The sequence below is a fragment of the Gobio gobio genome, assembly GCF_949357685.1.
Source record: "Gobio gobio genome assembly, chromosome: 25".
NCBI lineage: Eukaryota > Metazoa > Chordata > Actinopteri > Cypriniformes > Gobionidae > Gobio > Gobio gobio.
In genome coordinates, this window is record NC_137121.1 from 22,055,043 (window position 1) to 22,081,059 (window position 26,017).

A 26,017-nucleotide genomic window follows, 5' to 3' on the forward strand; every position below is an offset into this window, starting at 1 on the left:
GAAAAAGACATCATAATAAAGATAAAGACTCATTAGAAAGCATTTGATATGCATTACTGATGTCACTTCCTGCCAACACAGGAAGTAATGAAACAGTTCAAGACTCACTGGAAGTTGCTTGGTGTCCCAATGTCAGCCTTTGTCAACTTCTTCCTCTTGCCCTTGACCTTCTTTTCCTTCTTGTTAAGGCCACTGTGCACTATGTTATTCATGTGGGAATTGTTGTGGAAGCGCATGTTGTTTATCTCCGGATTCTTGATGTCCACCGTCGCCATCGGGAGAGTGGGTCCTGGGCACATGACAAAAGTTATCAGCTACCGTCTAAGAATCTCCAAAATGTTGCCCACATTTCCCCATGAAAGTGACAGGAGTCGAGCTGGCCGAGCTCTGAGAGTTTGTGTTGCCAACAACAGCTGATTCGGTCCATGCGTAAGCACAGAGGGGGCGTCTCAGAAAGTTGTGGTTCTTTGTGAGCCACGATGAATGAATCACACACATTCCTGGAAGTTTATGCAGACAAAGTCCAGATGATTCTTTGGTTAGAACAATAATATTAATGATAATAATAATAAAAAAAAGAATAAAACAAAAAGGTGTAAATATAAATAAAAATTCATAAGAAGACGATTTCTTTCAACTACATTTTATGAGATTTATTTAATTCAAATATAAATATGACCGCAATATGCAAATACAGCAGTGACCAACAAGGTCACATGATACTTTGAATCATGACACACACCATGATTCTCATTATATTATCAACATGTGGGTGATAAAAAGCAGCTTTCATAGAAAGGAACGCGCTGGAACAACAGGCTTTGTGTACAAATTTCCCCAAAACCACAAGCATTAGCTTACATTCACTTTCAAGATCACTCTTTCAAGATAACAATCAGTTCCTTCTGGAACTCGGAACCATAGACGACATATGATGCTCTTTAATTATACCGATTGAAAACAAGGAAATAAATAATACAATTATTATAATTCCTTTAAAATATTGTAAAAAAAAAAAAAACACGATTCACCTTTTTACAGCCATTCAATCACAATTTTAGAATATTTTTATGCATACAATAACAAATTATTTATAATAACATTAGTAATAATAATAATTCTGTTTATGTATCAATGCATACACAAAATGTATAAATAATCATTATCCACAATAATAATACATTATTAGATAAATATATTTTAAATATATTAATATACATATATTAAATATAAAGTTTAATGGCACCAAAGTATTAAATGCACTGATTACATGCATAGTCATTAAATAATTCTGTTGATGTATCAAAGCATAAATAACATATATATACATATATATATATACACACATACATACATACATACATACATACATACATACATACATACATACATACACACATACATACATACATACATACACACATACATACATACATACATACATACATACACACATACATACATACATACATTTTTTTTTTTAATATAACAGCACAAAGTTGTTACGCATCAAATGCAATAAATGCAGGTATCTATTATTATTATTATCAAATTATTTAAATATTAAATAATAATTTCTGTCAAAATAAGGAATATTATATTAAGTCAAAAAAAGTTTGCAAATTGTTAAAAAGCAAAATTGTTAAAATAGACTAAAAGCAGCTTATTCCTTTTAAGTTTAAATAGTCTAATAATAGACATTAATTTATAATATAATCAATTATATAATATAATATATAATGAATAATATAATATAGTTATTAGTAACTACTGCTATTACTAGCAATAATAATAATATTATGTAGTCAATAATTCTTTGTGCTAAAAGCAGGAATATTATATTATTTTAAATGTTATTGAAAACGGGGCAGGTTTTTTTTTTTTAAGTGTAAAAAAAACAATAAAAAACAAAAAAACAACAGCTTATTCAATTTTAACATCTAATCGCATCTCAAAAGCTACAAACCACAGTCTAACACTGTAAAAGTAATAAAGTGCATATAGTCTAATAAATGTCAAATAATATAATTCATATACTATATATCAAAAAGCAGGAAAATTATAAATAGATTATTTTAACAGTTAAACAAAAAACTGCCCCTAGTTTTATACCTGCAAAAAACATTCATGATCCAAGACCATTCAAATAACTATAGCAGCGCACGCTCTACGCACCATATCTGCCAAACCCCTACAGAGCAAATCTCCTCAGACGCCTACCTTGGGTGAGTGGCACACGCTTCCTGTGACCTCTACTGTGACCCAGAGCACCTCCTGAGAGGACATCCTCTGTAGAGATGGAGGGTCTGTCGCCGCTGAATTTCAGCAGTGTATTAAGACATGGACGAGGTAAAGGAGCGTTCAGTTTGTCCCCCGACAACAGGCATTGCAGAGGCACCAAACTACCATCTGGCCTGGAAAAGCTGTCTAAAATCTCCTCAGACGGGGCAGACAGGAAGGTCGTGCAGAACATCATCTCATCTGCGGCCCAGCATTGAGGTGTGAAGCTACCGGACAGCTAGCTAATTTCAGCGTAGCGAGAGGCTAGCAAGCCAAGCAGCCACAAACCAGCCAGAGTTGTCCCCAAAGGCGTTCTTTAAACCAAATGAGACGGTTTGTGATCAGGACGCCACTAAACCAATCCCACTAGTCAAATCCTGAAAAATTACGAATGCAGAATATTACGTAAGTAACTGCTAATCCAGTTTAATCTCTGAAATTTGCTGTAAGCATTACAAGTCTTCAACTGCAGGCAACGCCGCACACTATTTACGATACTCAAGTGCGTTTGACAGATGTTTCAGTGCAGGATTGCAGCGAATTGCTGATTGGCTTCTTGACTCATCAACGCTGAACAGAAAGCACCTTTATATCACAGAGATAAAACGGCTGCACTGAGCATGCTCAGTCGGATATCGACCACCAATCTAGTTACACAATGAGGAAGCGGAGGAGAAGGAAATGTGCTGGAGAAAGATTACATTGGCTTTTTTTATGCAGGTGGATACCTAATACAACACAAACACATTTTGAGAACAGTAGGACGTGTGGCATAAATCTGATTTGAACGACTGCATTCTTCGTAGTGTTGTCAAGCAGCGCCACAATATGGTTGGAACAACAGCTATAAATTATGAAGGTGAATTTGAAATGTGAACAGATTGTAGAAAGGGGGAAAGAAATGAAACTGGCCTCCAGTGCTGCTGTAGCAAATCTAGGGCAAATATGTTGATTTAATGTCAAAGATAATAACATTTCTGACTGGCTGGCAATGCTAAAAAACACTGCTTGTTTGCCCGACAACCAATAGTGTGAGTTTAGGGACGGGACTATCTGGTTATCATATTTCAGCACTTTGGTTTAGTTATGTTTATGGCGAAAAATTACAATTCACCTTTAATTACCACATGAAATCAAACTTATAAACGCATTTATATGTACAGTATTTATCTTCCAGGAAAATTTACCAAGAATTTGATAGCTCATTTAAGCATGGAAGAACAAAATTGTAATTTTAAGAATTAAAATAATAATATTAATAATAATAATAATAACATTATTAATAATAATAATAATATTAATAATGTTTTGTATTTTATAATAATAAATCAATAATTATAAATATTTAAAAAATAATATAAATATCATAAAATAATTATATAGCCTAATGTAATCAAATATTTTTGAAATTAATCATAAAAACATAATTTAAAAAACAACACCAGCCTCTGACCCGCAATAGTAAATCCCCGTTCAGTGGTTTGTCTTGTTCATAATTTCCTCTCACACATAAGATATTGAGTTGTTTTATGGTGCATGACGTTACCAGTTTTACAACATTTGAATTAGTTAATATCTTTATTACTTTTTTGTATTTATTCACTGGGCTATTTTTTTAACCCAACTTTTTGAGTGAGTATATACATATATTAAGGCTGTCGTTTTAATGTGTTAATTTAATTCATTAGTTATTATGAGAGAAAATAACATGAATACAATTACACTAAAATTCAGGCACATCGTGTAATTAATTCGATTAAAACAATTTAATACACATATTCATATATTTAATTTATAATAAATATTTTATTGTTGTTAAATTATATATTATATTTAACATTTTTGAGGGCTCATAACAGTGACCAATCAAGTGGTATATATTAAACCTAATGAAGTGTTTTAATTTAATTGAAATTGATATACATTTAATATATAATGTGTTTTGATATATACCACTAGATATTTTCTATAGCATTCTTAAAACAAAAGAGCAAGAATAGGCCTGCCACTTGCATCACACGTGTACTGCTACAGGCTACCGTCACGGGACAAACAAGATGATTTAGTAACTTGCAACCTCAGTTCCTAAGTGATGTCAAACCAGCGCCGGAACCGTGATAAACGTCCATGAGAAAATCTTTAAACTAAGTGAGGAAACGCGGTCTCTTTGATGTAATTGAATGGGAGAGGGCCGCAGTAGTGCAGTGGCATGGAAGGATCCATGTGGCATACATATGGCTCCCAGCACACACACTGACCCCAGGCTTCCTGTCAGGGGTTCAACGCTACTCTCATCTAGGTCATGTGCAACGCGGATGTGTGTTTGTGCAAATCCCGCTCATGCTTGCTGACGCTAACACAAGAACATGTTACCATTTCTGTGGAAGATGCAAAGTGTGCGTGTGTACATTTCAACATAATTCTATCAAACAGGGGAGTAAAAACATCAACAGCAAAAACAAATTGATTAGCACTGTCAACATTTGGAGTAAATTCATGAGTAGTGAATGGAAGTACCAGGACACATACCATTTGGTGGGTCACGCCTTTTCTCTGCAAAAACAAAATTAACATTGTTAAATTGTGGAGGCCGAATTAAATGACTAGTGATGTCAGTAAAAGGAAAAGAGCCAATAGGTCACCAAAAGAGAGGGAAATGTTAAATTATGTTAGTTTTGGAAAGGTTAGGGAAGAAGATGGTAAACAGAGGAGCCCTTGTGCCCTTTCTCAAGACACCAACATCCAGGAATTAAATTAATGGTTAAGTACTTAAAAAAAAAAAAAAAATAACATTGACAGTCCTAGTTAATAGTACATATTTTTAGCACCAATATTTGTGGTTCATTCATGTGCAAACATATTATATTCTTATAACCTTGATCTTAAAGGTGAAGTGTGTTTATCTATTCTATGTTAAAACACTCGTATTTTAATCTGAATGGCAGTTGCTCAGCATTTTCATATTTTTAAAAGCTCTCAATCATAAATAAACAAATAAATATATTTATTATTATTTTATAATTCAAAATATAATACAATAAAATTTAAACAAACAAATACATATTTTATTATTATTATTTTATAATTCAATATAATATATAATATAACAACAATAAAACAAACAAACAAATAAATATTGTATTATTTTATAATGTAATATATAATACAATATCAAATTTAACAACAATATATTTATATTTTACATTTTGCCTATGCCTATGTTTTTCTGCCAATGTTTTTTAAAGTGTATTTTTTTTAAATAAAACAAAAATGATTTTTTATAAATATAATTAAATAAAATATAAATAAATACTACAAGGTACCATTTAAATATTGTGAATTATTATTAATAAAATAACTGTTTTCTATTTGAATATATTTAAACTGCAATTTATTCCTGGATGGCAAAGCTGAATTTTCAGCATCATTACTATATTCTTTAGTCACATGATCCTTCAGAAATCATTCTAATATGATGATTCGCTGCTCAATAAACATTTCTTCTTATTATTATTATCATCAATTTATATTAAAATAATTTTTTAAAAAATCATTTGTGACATTAATGTCATTACTGTCACTTTTGGATCAAACTAATACATTCTTGCTGTATGAAATTATGAATTTCTTTATGGTAAATGTACATACATACATATGTGTATGAATAAATAATAAATAGCTCACTGTCAAAAATATGTACTATAATATTTTTTAAATATTTTCCCAAAGAAATTCAGAATATATTTTAATTAAATATATTTTAAATTCCATTTGGTCCGACTAATAGCAAACATTTCTACACTTCCCCTAGAAGATAACTGAACGATTCACTGTACGTGAATGAAATCAAATCGCACAAAGGATCCAACATGTTTGTTCATAATTCAACCGCATTAAACGTAAAGAGAGGGCAGACGAGGCAGACATAAGAGGCGTATAAAGCACCAGGGCCTCTTTAAAAATCAGTTAGTGCAAAGAGAAGCCTAAACTTCAAAGCCCAGCATGCAAAACAGAGCAGGAAGTACTGGAACCCAGCCAGGAAGTGAAGAGAGAGAGAGCCTGCTGTGTTTACAAGGGAGACACGAGGAGAAAAGGCCCACTGTGAAGGTTTTACGACACATCCTACGGAGAGGATACCAGCATACTTGCTACGACTACAACACTATGACGGATTACAACAACACACTGAGAAGAACAGGAGGAAAGATGGGGAGAGAGAAACAGAGCTGCAAATGAGCAACCGGCAACAGGAAACAACAAGTTAACAAGAAATTGTGAGGCATAAATGAGCTTGTTGAAAGAAAAGTTCACCCAAAAATTAAAACTCATCCTTAGGTCATTCCAATGATGACTATAGCTCTCAACAAGCTTCAAAAAGGACATAAAAAAAACATTAAAGTACCATAAAATAGTCCATATAAGTTGTGGGGTATATTTCAAGTCGTCTTTCACTGACATCTTCCCTCTAGTGAGCTCAGCTGTTAAAAGCTGAGACTGAATCTGAATATATATATGTATAAAATATAATGAAAGGCTATATTCATGGTTAAAATAAATAAATAAATAAGTTTATTTATTTGTTTGTTCCTTTATTGCTATATAGAATCAAAGACTTTATTCTTGGTAAAAAATTAATAGCATTTGTTTGTTTTTTATTGCTAAATCAGAATCAAAGGCTATATTTATGACAAATAGTTTGTATCATAAATATAGCCTTTGATTCTGATACAAAAAAATACTATTAATGTTTTACCAAGAATAAAGTCTTTGATTCATATAGCAATAAAGGAACAAACAAACAAACAAACAAACAAATAAATCCCTTTTTTAAACTATGAATATAGCCTTTGATTCTGATGTAGCAATGAATAAAAAAATTATTTGTATTTTATGTGCTATATCAGTATCAAGGAAATATTGGTTAAAAAATTAAATAAAATGTGTTTATTCATTGTTTGTTCTTTAATTTCAGAATCAAAGACTTTATTTATGGTGAATATAAATCAATATTTTATTTTTTTATTTGCGTTTATTTATTGCTATATCAGAATCAAAGTCTATATTCATCAAAAAACATAAAACAATATACAATTGTCACAGTTTTGTTTTGTAATAACATGAGGATGAGTAAATTATTATACAACTCATTTATGGGTGAACTATTATGAAAAATGGGTATTTGTTAACATTAGTTAATACACTGAAGTAACATGAAGGACTGCATTTTTATTAACTAACATTAACAAAGATGAATAAATACTGTAACAAATGTACTGTTCATTGTTAGGTCAAGTTAGTTAATACATTAACTAATGTTAACAAATGAGACATTGTAAAGTGTAACCATGTTTTAGGCACTTCAAAATCATATCATTGATTACTCTTGAATGTGTGTGTGATAGTTCACCCAAAAACAAAAAAATGAAGTCATATGGACTGGATTTGAAACAGCTTCAGAATAATGGCATAATAGCGTCATTTTCATTTTTTGGTGAACTATCATCTCTTCAAAAGAGAAAAAAAATTCAAAACAGCAAATTTACCGGTTTTCCTCTGTCGTCTGTTGAGCAGTTCGTTGAGTGCACTCCGAAATCGTTTGGCTTCCTCTTCACTGGCAAAGTTGAGGCCCATCTGACAAGACTAAAGAGCAAAACACACCATATGACCAATAAAGACGGATCATATTCTCACTAATGCTAAAAGCAGTTTTACAAGAATGACAAGAAGCGACTAGCCAAACAAACATTATTCCACAGAACATCTCTGGCTAGTTCTTGGTCTGCTTTCTTGCTAATGGTCAACAATGCGAAAAATGAAGAAAAAGGACTCACATCTCCTGCGAAGGTAATGAAGTATGACCTCGAACTATTGGGCGTGAAATTATTGTAGAGCTCCTGCTCAAACCTTGTTTTTCCATCCTGCAAAAATTAGAAACAAGATATTATAAAACCTACGTAATTTCGCAGTTTGCACTGGCTTTATTTAAATCCTATTTATTTGTTTGTTTTTAACAGGAATAGTATGAAGAAGAAAGGAAGGGAAATAAGGGGGTTAAAGGGATAGTTTACTTTTATGGACAACAAAAGGCGATTTTTTTTTTAAATGTCCCACTCATGCTCGCTCATATAATAGCAGTGAATAGTGACCAGCATCAAGCTTTTTTTCCCCTTTTTTTTTAAAAATCCTTTTGTGATCCATAAAAGAAAGAACCAGGGTGAGTAAATGATTTAAATGATTTAATTTTCATTTTAAGGTGAACTATCCCTTTAACAAGAAGTTTCAAGGAAATTGTGCTGGACTTGAACTCTCATGACTTACGCGAGCACCACAGCTCAACTGATAGGTCACGAATGTGATATCTTTGCTGTTTATTTGATCATCTCCGAGAGCTCACCTTGATATCAAAGACACGGATAAAATAAGACCTCAGAGGGTTGTCTTTCACCAAACAGGCCACACCACAGCACCTCTTGGCCCAGGACGAGCCCCTGTCCGCCCCGTACACCTGGACCACCGCTGAGCATAATGTCTGCAAAAAGATGAACAATCATGAACTTTGTGGAAAAAGAATGAGACACTTTAATTAAATAATTTGATCAATCAAAACAACCAAACCAATATGAAGCCCTAAAACACACATATACTTAAATGTATGTAAATGAATAAATAAATAGAAATATGATGTACATTTTCAAGTAATCCTTAAAACATCCAGGGTTCGCCAATCCTAAAGTTTTTCAAGGAAGGCAAAGGGCAAATGAAATAATGAAAGGAAAGAGAAAAGGAAATAGGAAAGGAAAGGGAAGAGGAAAGTAAAGGGGAAAAGAAAGAGGAAAGAGGATAGGAAATAGGAAAGAAAAGAGGAAAGGAAATGAAATGAAGAGGAAAGAAAGGGGGAAGGAAAGGAAAGGGGAAAGGAAAGAAAGAAGAAAGGGGAAAGAGGATAGGAAATAGGAAAGCAAATAGGAAAGAAAAGGAAAAAAATGAAAGGAATGAGGAAAGGAAAAGAGGAAGGAAAAGAGGAAAGAAAAGGGGAAAGAGAAAAGGAAATTAAATAAAAGAGGAAAGGAAAGAGGAAAGGAAAGTAAAGGGAAAAAGAAAGAGGATAGGAAATAGGAAAGAAAAGGGAAGGAAAGAGGAAAAAAGGAGAGGAAAGGAAAGAGGAAAGTAAAGAAAGGGGAAAGAGGATAGGAAATGAAATAAAGACAATGAAAAAATTAAAGGAAGGAGGAAAGGAAAAGAGGAAGGAAAGAGGAAAGGAAAAAGGGGAAAGAGGATAGGAAATAGGAAAGAAAAGGGAAGGAAAGAGGAAAAAAGGAGAGGAAAGGAAAGAGGAAAGTAAAGAAAGGGGAAAGAGGATAGGAAATGAAATAAAGACAATGAAAAAATTAAAGGAAGGAGAAAAGGAAAAGAGGAAAGGAAAGAGGAAAGGAAATTAAATAAAAGAGGAAAGGAAAGAGGAAAGGAAAGTAAAGTAAAGTAAAGGGGAAAAGAAAGAGGATAGGAAATAGGAAAGGAAATAGGAAAGAAAAGGAAAGGAAAGAGGAAAAAAAAGGAGAGGAAAGGAAAGAGGAAAGGAAAGAGGAAAGAGGAAAGGGGAAAGGAAAGAGGAAAGGGGAAAGGAAAGAGGAAAGTAAAGAAAGGGGAAAGAGGATAGGAAATGAAATAAAGACAATGAAAAAATTAAAGGAAGGAGGAAAGGAAAAGAGGAAGGAAAGAGGAAAGGGGGAAAGGAAAGAGGAAAGGAAATAGGAGGGGAAATAAAGACAATGAAAAAATTAAAGGAAGGAGGAAAGGAAAAGAGGAAAGGAAAGAGGAAAGGAAATTAAATAAAAGAGGAAAGGAAAGAGGAAAGGAAATGAAAGGAAAGGGAAAGGGAAAAGGGGAAGGAAGGGGGGATTAAAATCAAAGCCTATATTTATGGTGAAAATAAATAAATTAAAATTATTATTTTTTCCATTTTTATTTATTGCTATATCAGAAGCCTATATTCATCATAAAAAGTAATTAAACAATAAAATGAAAGGAAAAGAGGAAAGAAAAGGGGAAAGGAAGGGGGAAATGAAGAGGAAAGGAAAGAGCAAAGAGGAAAGGAAAAGAGAAGGAAAGAGGAAAGGAAAAGAGAAGGAAAGAGGAAAGGAAAAGGGAAGGGAAGGGAAGGAAAGATGAAAGGAAATTAAAGGAAAGAGGTAAGGAAAAAGAGTATGGCTGGATATTCTTAAATTCACAATGTTTTGTAAAACAGAAAATGTATTATTGTTAGTTTGTTCATTCATCCCCCCCCTGTAATGACACGAGTAAACTACCTTATAAGCATCATAAAAATAAGTTGAAATAAAAAATTTAATACGTTTTTCAAAAATATTTTTTTCTACAAAGCAGTTCTTCATTCATTTGATCAATCAAATCAAAACAACCAAACAAATATGAAGCCCTAAAACACACACATACTTACTATAAATAGAAATATGATGGAACTTCTCAACTAATCCATAAAACATCCTATAGGTTCTCCCATTCTAAAGTTTTTCCATTCATTCATAAATTAAATAAATAAATAAATAAATAAAGTGTAAACCAGACTCACCCTCTCAAGCTAAATTAAACATTTCATGCACCAACAATAGCCCATGTTCATAATCTAGTGAAATTATTCTTGTATCCTTCATTTTCTATGTTCAGGTTGCATTTTGAGCAGACCTGCAAATTAATTCCATGCAGAAACTGTACAAAAACTGCACAGAAATCAGTGTATGAATACTGCATGATGTTCTTTGCTGCACACATGGCCACTGCAGATATCAACTGCTGTAATTTAAAGGGGTGGTAAACCACGATTTCACTATTCTAACTTTAGCTAGCGTGTAATGTTGCTGCTTGAGCATAAACAACATCTGCAAAGTTACAACGTTCAAAGTTTAAAGCAAAGGGAGATATTTGCTTTTAAAGAAATCAGTTTCTAAGAACTACAGCAAACGGCCAGTAGGCGACTACACACATTCCTCCAGGGTTGGTGACATCAACAGGCTCAATATTTACATAAACCCCTCCTCCGAGAATATTAAATAAGGGGGGGTGAGGCCATTTTGTATCGCGGCGCTGTTGTGTTATAGTTAGGCTGGAGTGTTGTTGCCGCGATGCCAAGGAAACGCTGTTATTTTCATCCGGATTGCAGGTCTGGGGTACTTGCTTTGTTCAGCCTTCATAGGGACGGGGGTGCGTTGCAGAGCGTTTAACATACAGCATGTTATATGCACGTGTGTTTGAGTCAGCGGGGAATCAGGCGCGCGCAGGGCTCCCTGCAGAGGAGATCTAACATCTAAGCACATCTAACAGAGGAAAACATCCACCGTCTTCGCGATTTCAATGCCAGATTTGCACAACGTCAGCTGCGTGAAAAAAACACTGCCGGTGCGTGGATGCACGACGCGCGCGCTGCACATTTCACGGAGGACAACACAAACTTCCACAAACTTCGCGAGTTCAATACAGGATATGCACAACGGCTTGTCCTGAAAGCTGGATTTACAAACAGAAGCTGTTCACGGGCCACAACCTGTAAGTCTGATTTATTTTTCATCGATGTGTTTTCCTGTAATAGGTTGTAGCAAGGAAGTAAACAGATGACAACGCTGTTCTGCAAACCAGTCTGTTAAATGCTCATTCATACTTAACGTTATCTGACGAACATCTAACGTTACAAACATTAACGTTAAAATCTCAACAGCGAACCTGGCATTAGTGTAAATGATTCTTTGATTAGAGCTTTTATGTATTGTTTATCTTCAGGCATGCTAAACATGGTTCTGTGTGTGATTTGGCTAACTTACTAAAGTCAGTGCTTAGTGTTCGTTTTGGGTTAACGTTAGTTCTTGCGACAGATATTTGGCTATAATCGTTCTAAAAATACAAAAGTTAAAGTGCCATTCAGTAGCGATCACTATAGATCCGCAGTCTTTACTCTTGAGGACTGAACAGGTTCTGCTCGATCATCTTCACTCAAATGTTCTGGGTCTGATTCGAGCTCATATGGTTTTATTGACGCCGTTGTTTCTAATACTGAACAGCCTCCGGTAAGGTAAGGGGCGTGACGTTTCCGACGTGCACTGCGGTTAGCGAATCACAACACACTGGGCCAGCTAACCAATCAGAGCCCACTGCGTATTTTTGAGGGACTGGCTTTATACAACCCGGAAAGCATCAGGCCGTTTTACAAGGAGGGACAGAGCAGTGTAGAATAAAGGTCAAATATATGACAAATAAGGCAATTTTTTTTAAAACGAAGCATGAACACATGTTACAGTGCACCCCACAAACACAGTCAAGCCTTCAAAAGAATGTGTTTTACCACCCCTTTAAACTGCAGTCAAGTACTTGGAGACACACTTGATGGGGCATTTATTCTCTCTCCACAGGGACTCTTCCTCTAGGTGTCTGCGTTCCATACACATGACCCAAAGAAGCATTTCAAACACCCTTTTTCAAGACATGGGTTAACTTACCGAACAGAAAAATAGGCCAGAATCTTGGCAATACTGTCATAGGGAGGACAGCCAAGATCTCACAGAAGATGAAATATTTTCCATGGACAAGTAACACACACACACATGCACACACACAGGCTTCTGCTGAGCAATTATAGGACACCAAAAACCTTGTCCTGAACTTTAACGTACACTTTAGATGGGACCAACATTTCTGATGAAAGTGTACAACACCACCACAGATCATTGAACAAAACCTAAAAACATTTAAATGAAATCTCTGATCAATATACACCTACAAAAGTAAGAAACCTGGCTGTCAACAGCTCTGCAAAACATCAAATAAATAAATATTCAACATATTGATTGAAAAAATATTCATCGGAGTGGCCAAGACCTTAGGACTTTTGTCACACTTGGCCCACGAATACATACAAAAAAACTGACTGGATTCGAGGAGTTTATGTGCTTGTAATAAAAAAGTAACAAATCCTTCCCTCGTGGGTCAATTTGACACCCTTAGGAGTGAATGGAACGAGAGGAACGCTTCAGTACACATAGAAAAACCGAAAACATGCACAAAATTAAAATAACTTTACCAAAAAAATGTTTTTATAACATGTGTATCTGAATCAAGCCTGCCGCACACATCCTGATAAGTGAAGACAAAGTTACACTTCAAATAACCTTTTTCCCCAAAGATGGTTTCTGTCATTTTAGGCAGTTTTTAATCACGCTGATGTCATATCAAGTGTTCGTTTTTTAAATAAGTTTGGTTTTAGTTTGTTATTTGATGCTATAAAAATCATGACGTCATGATTGACAGCTGAGATCGACAGCTTCTCCGAGCGAAGTATTCACTGAGGCACCAACAAACTTTTTTCGGAGTGTGGAGCTTTAATTTATAAATTTCCATAACTGTTTATTTCACACCAACATAATGTGTTGTTCTGCATCTTTGATATCGCGGCTTTACTTCCTGCTCTCTACTGCGCAAACTCGGCCCCAAATCAGCGCAAGATGTCAGCGCCATATCAGGTCTATGATCTGAACGCATACTGAAGAGATAAACTCAAAAACTGACTTTAGGACAGAGCGGAACAGCTCATTTGCTCCATTCAGAGCTATAAGGCATCTAGTGGCAAGAGTCATGAAATATCATGTTATATAATTGTTTTCCACAAGAGGTCGGCAAAGACACCCAATGTAAGATATTTTGAGCTGAATTGAAAGAGTTATGCATGAAATTGTGAGTTATTTTGAATTTAAGTTGAAAGAATGTGCTTAATACTATTTGTTTATTGATCAAATATAGTAATTTAAAAGGTAAATAAATAAAAAAATTCTGGACAAAAAACCCCGAAAGAAATACTGCCTCCCAAGTCGACCTATTATACTACGACCTAAAAGTATGTACTCTTTTTGTGAAGAAAAAGTACATACTTTTGAGTGTGTAGCAAAAGAGTATGCTAGCTTTGGGACATACTACTTCGTCATCTTTAACGGACTCTGTTGCTTAGTTGCTTAGAGAGAAATGTAGACACACACTGATCTGCCATTCGCGCGTCTTTAATGCAGAGACTCCCCTCATGTGTTTGCAATTTAAATATAATGATGCATTTAAAAGTTAAATGGCCAACCGTATCATTACAAAAGTTCACAATGCACAATGTCATGTTTGTAGTTTTTTAATACTTTTTTCCACATTTGTAGTTCTAATCGAATCCTCGTCCAACTCGCAATGGATGCGTCAATCCGCACTTCGAATTCTGACCAGAAATAGTAGACCATCCGGGTATCTTTGGAATACTCTTTTCAACATACTACAATTTGGGACATACTAATTCTATTTTCGAATACTATTTAGGACGGATAGTACGCGAATTGGGACGCAGCGAAAGTGTAATTTTAGGGCTTCGGGTCATTTTGACCCGCAAGGGAAGGATTTGCTACAAAGCGCGTTTGGTTGTATTAATCAACTGAAGAAATAGCTAAACAAATATAAGATTAACTCAACATTAAAAAATTAATCAGATTAAAAATATTTAAGATTAATAGATTATAAAGGCAAAATTGAACATAAACAAACTATAAACTCTGACTTGACCTTTAATTTGTTAATCTGTTGATTCTAATTAATCAATTATCAAAAGAAATCTGATTAATGGAAATTATTCATTATTCAAATTAACTGGATTAATAAACAGATTTTTTTTTTTTAAGTAATACGATTAATTGATTGAAACGTTATATTGATTATCAACTGATAATCAATTTATGAAATAAGGTTCTCAAAAGTAATAAGATAAATCAAAGTAAAATACTTCACAAAATAAACTACAAAAAGTCAAAATTTATAAAGACATTTCCTAATCTTTGACTTTTAATAGATTAATCTGATTATTTCTCCCATTAATCAATTATCAAAAGTAACCAGTTTAACTAAAGACAGAATAAACAATCAGTTATTTGTGAACTTGACATAACTCTTGAATATCAATTATTCTATTAAATCATTCATCTGAAAAAGTCTGAAACATCTACCAGTAACAACAGCACATGCATATTTCATAAATCAACAAATACATGTAAATGTACAATTACATTTATTTAGAGAGAATGATGGGTAACCAGTCGACTCATTGTGATCCTGCCACGTCAATAACGGCAGGATCGATGAAACAAGACTTCCCTTCATTTCTTCTGATGAAAAACTGCTTCCTCATGCTCCGAGACTGAACATTCAGCATTTCAATTCTGTCTTGGTGGGCCAAATGATTCAAAGACATCCCTAAACGTACAACTACTGTATTCAGAGTTCATCAAGTTGAAGAAAGAGTCGAGTTTCCATATGGCATAAACAACGAACGTACTGATATGTAATCCTATATTTCTGATCGATCGGCTGGGTTTAATCGCACTCAACAAACACTGAACGGAGGCACTGATGGATATTTGCCAGGCTTTTCCATGTTAACTGCATCCGTACGGCATTCCTGTCTGCAAAAGTCTTTGCCAAGAAAATAAATACGTACTTCAGACATGTTTCCCCCACTTTCACAGGGATCACCGTCTTTATGTCAGAATTTGGTTTGGTCTGCTTGGAAACCTGATTCTGGATCAGTACTGGCTCAGCAGCCCTATTCATTAAAGCTCAAATCTCCATGGAAAGGAGGCAGATCAGTTCACTTCCTGTCCTCAAAGACTGCTGATCACGCACAACCCACCCCCAACCCCTATCTTTTTCCTTCTCTCTCACTATTGTGCGATTTGGACTGTGTCCACCCTCTGCCCTTGGTTTTCGGTGCCGGTTCGGGACACAGTGATGAATGAACCCATGACTGCGGGATCTTGGCCCCAAACAACGTGTCTCATATTTAGTCATTCCCTGTGAAAGCCCACTTTATGGCCCGGCTCTTGGCTGCCGTTCCTGGACTGACACCGCTCGCTTACGGACGTTCTTCGCTTCCACCTAGACATGGGCAAGCAACTTAAGTAGGTCTTACAGGAAAGAATGGCATATTTGTGAATCCGATTTCAAGCGAAATACGTAAAAGAAACACTAGTTTCTTTGCCAGGCTTATTTCCATTTCTACAGTCCACTGTCTGGAATATTAAAACCATTTTAACCCAATTTAATTAGGAAAAAAAAATCACCTTTTCTTTGAGCAATCCAAGTATATTACTACGACCTTCTTGTTGATATATCCAAACTCTACTAAAGGTCTTGATGTACAATTCCGATTTGGTGACTATATCCGATTTTTTTGACGACCCGCTTACATCATCTTTTAAAAGCGACTCGTATCCGATATTTGCATTTACACTATACACTGGCGAAACAGCCCAAGACATTCTGACCCGGAAAAGGAAGTAAAACGGGGTGATATGCAATGGATGCAGACGAAATGATAATTCAATGTTTCGCTTTCCGCACTTAGGTCAGAAAAAAAAAATTGCTCTCGTCTTCGATCGCGCCATTAGTAGCCACGTTTACATGCGCACTTTTTTGTCATTCCGATTAAAATCATTCCGATTGAAAGATTCGGTGGACTGTTTACATGAGACGTTATCTAAACCGATCTGGTGTTTACATGTGCTGACTTTCAGTAGGAATCATTTTGTGACATGCGCACACAGTTTGTCTGCCGCCTCAGATTCGTTACGTATCGTGGATCAATAGTTCTGTGTTGGTAATTTTTATATTTATTTATTTTTCTGTGGGCGGACATGCAGTAGTTTAACCTAATTTATGTCCTATACAATGGCTATTTCAACAGCTGTGAATGATGAATGCGGAATCAAAAATGAATTCAATTCATTTATTTTGAAAAACACAAAATTAACAATAAAATGCACTCAAATTATTAATAAAAACATAGGATATACAGTGAAACATGAATGAAGCATTCAAGACGTGCTCAGCATCATTACTAGTAGTAGCCTACAAAACATATATATTTCAGATGATTAAGGAAAGATCCCATAATCACAAAGGTATAAATATTAACAAAAGTAATTAAAGTAGACTGTGGGTAATGTTACTTAACCAATTTGAAGCAGTTGTTTAATTTTCTTTTATAGCTAACTTAACTAACGAGAAACAGAGAGCAGCTTGAATGTTCCCCGTTGAAATGGCAACTCAAACACGGCCACCAGGACTTGTACAGTTTTATAAAAGCTATTTATTATTGGTCGTAAAGTGTAAGAATCACCTCAGAAAAATAAATTATTCTGCCAGGCGCAGAAGCCTAGGACAAACGCTGGAGATGAGATGCTGTAGCCAGGCTATGTCTGTGTCATTATTCCAACATCATGTTCATAACATGTTACGAAATAAAAAGTTTAATACCTCAGAAAAATGAACTTTCCTCTCTTGTCAACATTAGCCTGGTGTGAGCGCGGCGCGTGCTCTTCAGTTGAGGAGGCGCGCGCTGCATATACACGTCACAGAAAGACGTGCACTCAAAGTAATCAGATCAGGTCGTTTACATGGTGGAATTTTTCGTTTGATCGGTTCATGAAAAGGTTTATCCCACCCCTCTCAAACCGATTACAATTTCATTCGGTTTGGCCATTTTTATTCCGATTGAGGTGTTTATATGGAGTATTTTTATTCGGATTGGACTTTTAAACCGATTACAGTGCTCCATGTAAACGCACCTAGTGTCATGTGATCGCAGTTCGTTGCCACCCGAGTTGACGTAATTTGCCTCCGTCCCTTTTTCAGTGACGTACGACTCGCATTTACTGGGAAATATCCGATTTGACCGCATGGCAGACGCAAATGCACGTATCCAAAATCATATCGGATTTATTACCACATATGAGTGAGGCCTGAATCCGATCTGAGGATATCGGAATTCATGTGTTTTTTTCCTGCTCACACGTTCACATGTCATATCCAATCTGTGCCACATTAGAGGGGAAAAAATCAGAATTGGGTCACTTGAACCATGCAGTGTAAATTACATCAAGCAAGCAAGCGTGCCGCACACGTCCTGAAAAGTGAAGCCAAAACTTCTCGATCGCCCCCCGGTGGCTGGTCCGAGTACAGGTCATAAACCCCGCCCTCTATGTAGTCTAATGGGACGTGAGGCAAACTAAATCAAATTACACTTCAAATAATTTTTTCCAAAAGATGTTTTCTGTCATTTTAGGCAGTTTTTATCAAGCTGACGTTAGTTTCAAGTGTTCGTTTTTTAAATAAGTTTGGTTTTACTAAGTTATTTGATTCTATAAAAACGGGGGTGTGACGGCATGATTGACAGCTGAGATTGACAGCATCTCTGAGTGAAGTTGTCTTTGAGGCACCAACACTTTTTCTGGGGATTTTCATGAGGAGATTGGCTCTTCGACTTTCATTTCTACATTTTCATAACTGTTTATCTCGTTTCCATAAATTATAACATGTTCTGCAATAAACTGTACTAGCCGATTCTGCGGGAGTGTGGGCGGGGTCTTGATAGGCCTCATTTCAGTCTACTCCCAAATCAGAGCAAGATGTCAGCCCCATATTGGGACATTGACGGCTTCACAATGAAGAGTGAAGGTGCGTCGTCCGTGTTTTTTAACAGTCTATGAGTCTAAGAGCCAAATGTGTGACTTGTCACCTGTCTGTGCTGCAAGAGGAATTTTGGAAAAATAAGGAAACATTCCTAACAAGGTGCTTCCTTGTAGGTCAAGGGAGAGGAAATTTCTAACAAGAACAACGGAGTTTACTCTAAGCATACAGTGAAAGGTTTGGATTTGGAACTATTTGGTTATTGGTTTTAACACACCAAGCCAAGTGGGATCTGCAAACAAATGATAAAGCCATTTATCGAGCAAGACATTTTTTTTTTAATTTCTCAAGCTCACACAGAATAACCACAGGTACTCTTATGGAAAAAAGGTTCAATTTAGAACCCCTAGGTTTCTGGACACAATATTAAAGAACCCTTTAAGCCAAAAATATTCTGAACAAGGAGAAATGTCTTAGTACTTTTATTTTTAACAGGTTATTTACATTTTTCTAGTGATAAAGTATGGTTTACATGCAAGGTTGGAAATCGAATATCGATTCCAATTCTGGAATCGGATAGGCCTACTTAAAGGGGTCATGAATTGGCTTGTTTTTTTTTTTTTATTTATACTGTTGTCTGAGGTCAACTTATGACGTTCGCGTGGTTTTTCCATTCAAAAACATCATAATGATATGTAATAGGCTATTTTCTAAAATAAAGTTCAACCACAAATTCCTAATATTAGAATCCGAAGGAAGCTTATGCAGGGACTGTGTTCTTCCACAACCAGGCACAGCGCAATATATTACTCTCTTCGGCATGTTTATTGCTCGGTAGCGTGATCCGTTTAGCGCCACGAGTCGGTGGGCGGGGCTACAGATGCAGACGTACTTCTTCTGCTGAGGCGGCATTTCATCATACGATGACGTCAAGGGTCGACATATTCTGAGAACGAGCGTTTTCTGGGCCTGGTGTCAATAAAAGCTTTTCTTTGACTAACAAGGAAGTTTTCAGCTCCGAAACTTACAGGATATTCTTAAATCACGAAGAACTTTTATATATCAAAGGCTCAAAGGAAAGTTGATTTCTCAATTCATCACCCCTTAAAAGTCAGAAATCCATAGTTTTCAGTCACGTGACTGTCGCGGAGCCTTGGAGGGCAAAACCACCATAGAACTCCATAGAACGGCAGAACAAGCCTGTCAAATTTCCATCTTAAAACAAAAATAAGTGAACAAGATGCACGTTTTGGGCACTTATGATCCATATACAGCACCTGCTGCAGTATTTCAATCACTGAAAACAGCGGGACGTTTTTAAAACGCTTAACGTGAAAAACACTATAGGGTGAGTTGCACCAATAAGGATTAAATTATGCAAAGTTTAAAGGATTTGTTGATATGGGTTTTATTTTAAATTGAGTCGTTGCACCACTTCATTTTAAAAACAGATTAATTACGCAGTAAAACCGTTATAGAGCTGATCAAGCAGCAGACGGAGGTGAACTGACGACAGGCTAAAGAATCCTTAGTGCAACCCACCTTTAAAGTGCTGAAATGTACTAAAACAGTGATATTAAAAGATCAAATTCAGTTTACACCTTTTTCATGATGCATACTATATACAGGCGAGTAGATGAGGCAAGAATATCAACGCAACGTGTTTTCTTTATGATGGGTTTCGATGGGGAAAACACCTAACGAGAAACCTTGTGTTGCACTAATATTCTGTGTTCGTCTGCTTTCCTGTACAAAGTATACAACATCAATAAGGTGTATATTGAATTTGGTATTTTAATATCACCGTCTTACCGCATTAATACTGACTACAAACCTGGTAAAAATGACTAGCGGGCAATGGAGGAGAGCCTTGTTTCGCCTTCCAGGTGGGCGTTCCTAGAAGCGTGACGACACGTGAAAACTATGGATAGGAATAAATGCGCATTCTAATGTGGTTTTAAACTATTCAAATGCAAGAAGATGCGAAAGAGATCTCAATTCAGAATTGAGTTCTTTCGCATTTTCCGTTTGAATGGTTTTGCAGCTTCTTGCGCTTGAACGGACAAATACACACAACATTGCCAAAATATCCAGACATCCCAAGTCTCCCGGAAGTTCCGGGAGTCTCCCGCATATTTATAGCGGCTCCCTGATGCCCGCAAATTTGTTAAATTCTCCCGCAATCTAGAGCGAGCGAGCAAGAGCGCGCATGCGAGACACAAACTGTGCACGCGCGCACGGCAGAGAGAGAGAGAGAGAGAGAGAGAGAGAGAGAGAGAGAGCGAGAGAAGAGCGAGAGACCTTGCTTGCGTGTGTGTGCTAGTGTGCACCTAATGAAGCGCATGTAAGACGGAGAACATCCTGATTGGCCTGTTTCGGTAAGTCAACCAATCAATTGTCAGTGTGGGCGGGCTTTTATCTCTTCTCCCGAACCAAATTAATCAGTGCAGTGTATCTAGAAACTGGAGCGCCATGGCAGAGGGAGAGTGCCCCAAAAAACGAAAGTATAAACATAATGACAATCTTGCTATACAGTTTGTAACTGACATGTTATGGTTGAGTTAAACAAGTTTCATTTCATGTGCATATTTTTTCAGGTCGGCTAGTTGCCAAGGCTACATGAAAACAACAAACTCATTAGACCTGTTTAAAGTTGCAATGAAATATAAATAAAAGCAGTTTACATAAATAGTATAAGCAGCTTATGTAAATAGTAAAAGTGATCTACATAATTTTACATAATTTTTTACAAATAATTGCATAGGCCTATAGAAATGATATATTAATGATATATTATATTATACTATACTATACAAGTGAAGTCATGTTCTGTGGTGAAATTCGGGATACCTTTCCTCCTGGGGGGGGGGGGGGGGGGGGGGGTTGGGATGTCTGAATATCCATGTAAGCAGTCTCAAGTGAATGTAAACAGTTGAGAAAGAAAATGTGTGAAACAGTATACTGGATCCGTGCACTAGGTCTTAAAGTGACAGCAGCCTAATATTCCTGCTGCCATATGAATGTATGACATTTATATTAGTCTAGTTTATTAGTTTGTTGTTCTTACGCTGCTGCTTTCTGTTCATGGTATTCAGCTGCAACAGAATGTTTAGCAAAAAGACAGAATAAATACGTTTGATATCAAAGGCTACATTCACACTGTCAGTCCAAATCCGATTATTTGTGTATCCGATTGAAATCTGATCTAAAATTACTGACAGTTCCACATTGTGTATCGCAACTGTTCAAATCCAATTTGTGTGTCCCATGCCGCTCTTTCGTTTTATCTGCAATGGTTTTTATGGCAAAGACATTGCATTGGTAGGCATACAATGCAAACAACAACAGCAACATGGAAGGGTTTGCAATACAGATGTTGTCTTATTTACAACATGGCAATGTTGTAGGAGGCTGGTTTTCGTGGATTTATTCCGTTCTGTCATCTCCATTGGTTTCAAAACATGTCTCCGTTTTATTGTCATTTTCTGCCTGCCTGGCACTTTGCAACAACACCACCTTGTTTCTGCAGGGACTTTCGGCATGTTTCCTATAACGTCAGACATTTACATTTTACATAGCGTGAGAGTCATATAAACCATGCAAAACTCCCAGAGCGGACAGACTGAAACAGATTACCAGAAATAAAATATTTGAATAGGACTTCAAACCATGTATGCATGTAGCTTGAAACGGATTTGCCAAAAATATAATTAATAAATATTTCATGTGATTTTTTCTGCCGTTCACACTTGCTAAATCTGATCGGATATGCAGAAAAATCATATTTTGAACTGACAGTTTGAACGAGGCTTAAATGTTTGACCTCATTTTTTGTTTTGTTTTTACAACAAATCGACAAACATCGGAATTGCTAAATTTCAAACGATACCCCAACCCTATTTAAGAGATGCTTATTATATATATATATATATATATATATATATATATATATATATATATATATATATATATATATATATATATATATATATATATATATATATATATATATATTAATATAACATTAACTATGAACAGGTTCTACTAACATTTGATAACCAGAATTTTTTTTTTTCTTAATTTTGATCAGTTTAACACTCTTGAAACTTTTATTTATAAAATGTTTTAAAAAATAGTGTTTGATATTTTGTTTTACAGTGCAAATAAATACACTTGTCAAAAACAATTGTGGCTTAAGTGTCTAAATACTTCTTGGGACCGGGTCCTCAAGTAGGACATAGACTCACTTGACTTACTAAATATCTTCACTTTCAATCAAGGGCTGTAGATGTTACTTTGATCCAGCAGGGACAACTAACACAAAGTTTTCGTTGATTGCAAATTTGATGAAGAAATTGATGCTGATGGTGGGATCTATCTACTACAAATCAATGAATAATGAAACTTAACATTAAAGAAATGGATGGGTTGAGACTGCAGACTGAACACAGAAAAAAAAGAGTCTTGCTGTAATTTGTTCTGCAACTAAAACCAGTGATAATAGATAGATAGATAGATAGATAGATAGATAGATAGATAGATAGATAGATAGATAGATAGATAGATAGATAGATAGATAGATAGATAGATAGAATATTTGGGCATCACTGGCACGTGCATCATTTAGCTGACTCAGAATGCACTTATGATGCTGTCTACGTAGGCAGCTCACTAGGTTTTTCGACATTGTGCTGCTTTCCTCAAGCAAAGGGCCTATTGCCCTCTACTCTGATATCACGTGCAAATATTACTACAAACTCTCACTCATACCGTTCTCGTATACAACATCTAATATCAACCACAAGAGTCTCATACCCTTGACAGTCAGGAAGATGTTCCCAATGCGCCCTTATGGACATCACAAACTGCCCTTGCCAGAACTTAAAGCCTTTCGTTAGCAATCACATTTAAATGCAGGATGATTTGCATTTGAACTTGCGGTTAAAGGACCACAGAACGGCCGTGAGAGTAAACACAACTTACGATGCATTTCCTGCCCAGGTAGTTGAACAGACAGTCGTTCTCCTGCGGGGTCAGAAGCAGAGAGCCCACATTAGCCACCCTCCTCTGGGGCGGGTGGCCGCTCATGTTGACGGATGAGGCGGATGAACTCGAGGGTTTGTCTCGTATTAGATGATTTTATGTGCAATCACAGATCAACATGGCCTGCGCTCGGTTCATCCCGTTAGGAATTCCGCTTGCAAGTAGACCGATGCAGTGTTGCCCTCAATGCGCGGCCGATGCAGATGCGACTCGTTAACTCCTGTGGGTTATTTATTCTTTAATTCTTCCACTTTTGACAGACTGCATAATATAAACTTTCATCCCGAACTCCCAAAGCTAAACGATCCTTCAATCCAACATGGCAGCAGGACGGTAGAGTTCAAGTCGCACTTCGGGAAAGGGGGGAATTAAATTTGCTCTTGTCAGGCGTTAGCTTCATTTGTACAAACATACCCTTTTATTACTTAGTTATAAAAAAAAACATATTTGTAATCACCTAAAATTCTGTTTAGTGTCTAAACGTAAATGAAAATGAATACAAATAGTGGTGCCTACAAACAAAAACCCCTCCGTTTCTCAGAATGGTCTGTCCCTGTTTTCCCTTGCCTCTTGCAGAATGCGGACGGGATGCGCACGGGATGAGGCGGAGTGTTCGAATCAGGGTTCTTCGGAGTCGACTCTAATTCTCGACTCCCACCGTAGAAGTGCAAACGCTTGCACGGAGGTATAATTACAACGTAACTGGCTTTTATTTAATTGCAAATAACCTACGTGTAGGATAAAACTCTGTCTGAAATAGCTCACTCTTTTAGAAACAACGTCACTTCTGTCTCACAGCAACGGAGTCGACAACGAGAGTCGATTCCTGTGCTGGAGTCGACTCCGACACTAGGGGTGCGTCTCATTCAGCTCCCTAGTGTAGTAGTCAGGGCACTGATCAGGGAGACAGACCATTGACTGATTCCCTGATCAGTGCCCTGACTACTGAACTAGGGAGCTGATTGAGACGCACCCAAAGGCTATTAAGAGTCGAAGAATTGACTCTTTTGGAGTCGACTCCCCATCACTAGGCGGAGTGAGGCAGAGGGTGAAGCGCAGAGCAGTCATTGAGAAGGAGATTACAGAATTTGACAGATCTGATGCTGTTTTTTTTAAAGATAGGATAATTATATTACTGTTTTATTCCTGAAAAGTTAATATACTACAGCGTAAAATCCATTATATAATAATATTCGAGGTATGACGATTATAAACACCAAATCACTGCGCTGCTCCCATAGCGGATTATTATTTTTGTTACATAGCAACATCCTAACAGAGTGAGACTAAATATTCTAGTGAATCATGAATTTTGTCAAGTAAAGAATTTTTTTTAAATATGTTGCACTTTAAGCAATATTTATGTAGGCTATTTAAAGGAAGAACAGAGCAATTTTATCAACACATTAAAATTATTAGGAAAATAGATTACAAAATATAAAAAATTACATTTTAAATATATCATTTTTAATATGAATATATATAAAAAAGAATATGTACAAATATAAGAATAAACTTTAGTATGCAGACTTTACGCACAGATCTTGGGTACTCAAAAAGTTACTTTAGTGTAATCAGATTAGCCTACTGTACTAATTACTCTCTCTAAAAAGTATTGCATTAATAATTACTTTCTAAATCCCATATCAACCTACTTAAAGGCACAATATGTAATTTTTCACCGCTAGAGGTCGCTTATTCAAAACAAAGGCATAGCTTGATGACGCCTGGATTTCGAAGAGCTTTTATTATGCCGCAGGCGACCACTTTCGGTCATGCGTATCTGGGTCAAAGGCCCTGTCCCAAATGACACACTTCATGTGCACTTTCGGTCTTACAATGGCCGCTGCGTGAGCGTGTCCGTTAAGTCCACGAGACCGCAGGGTGTCCCATTTGTCATTTTAGGTCTCAGAAGGGAGCTCGCGAGCACCCCCTTTGAGGTCGATATGCGCCCTCGATGTGCACTGCGGGTTACGCAGCAGACTTCTACCCGGCAGTCAAAGCAGCATTACATCGTGAAAGTGCGGACTCAGAGGAAGACCGTGAGGGTTTAGGGAGCCATTTGGGAAAGGGCCTATGATGTGGGGTAACACAGGGCTATTTTATCATATTTGAGTGTGTTGAAAATTATGTTATAATGCTACTCTGTGCGTTTACTCTGCAGTATAAGCTAGATTGATATTAGGCATGGTAAAACCAAGCAGCA

The 26,017-nt window shown here is 36.2% G+C and overlaps 1 protein-coding gene across 4 annotated transcripts in view; it reads right to left on the bottom strand.

Moving 5' to 3' along the window:
* wasla (WASP like actin nucleation promoting factor a) overlaps positions 1-24,160 on the bottom strand; it is a 34,948-nt gene extending 10,788 nt beyond the window's left edge. The window contains exons 1-6 of one of the 4 annotated variants that reach the window (XM_079809213.1): positions 23,752-24,153; positions 8,675-8,809; positions 8,112-8,198; positions 7,824-7,920; positions 4,810-4,833; positions 109-289 (exon numbers count right to left, since the gene is read on the bottom strand). In XM_079809213.1, the coding sequence (XP_079665339.1) occupies positions 109-289; positions 4,810-4,833; positions 7,824-7,920; positions 8,112-8,198; positions 8,675-8,809; positions 23,752-23,856 (629 nt within the window). In that variant the 5' untranslated portion in view covers positions 23,857-24,153. Of the gene's footprint in view, positions 1-108; positions 290-4,809; positions 4,834-7,823; positions 7,921-8,111; positions 8,199-8,674; positions 8,810-23,751 lie in introns of all 4 variants that reach the window. The other 3 variants (XM_079809212.1, XM_079809214.1, XM_079809215.1) reach the window with 3 other exon arrangements.
* Between the last annotated feature and the right edge of the window lie 1,857 nt (positions 24,161-26,017).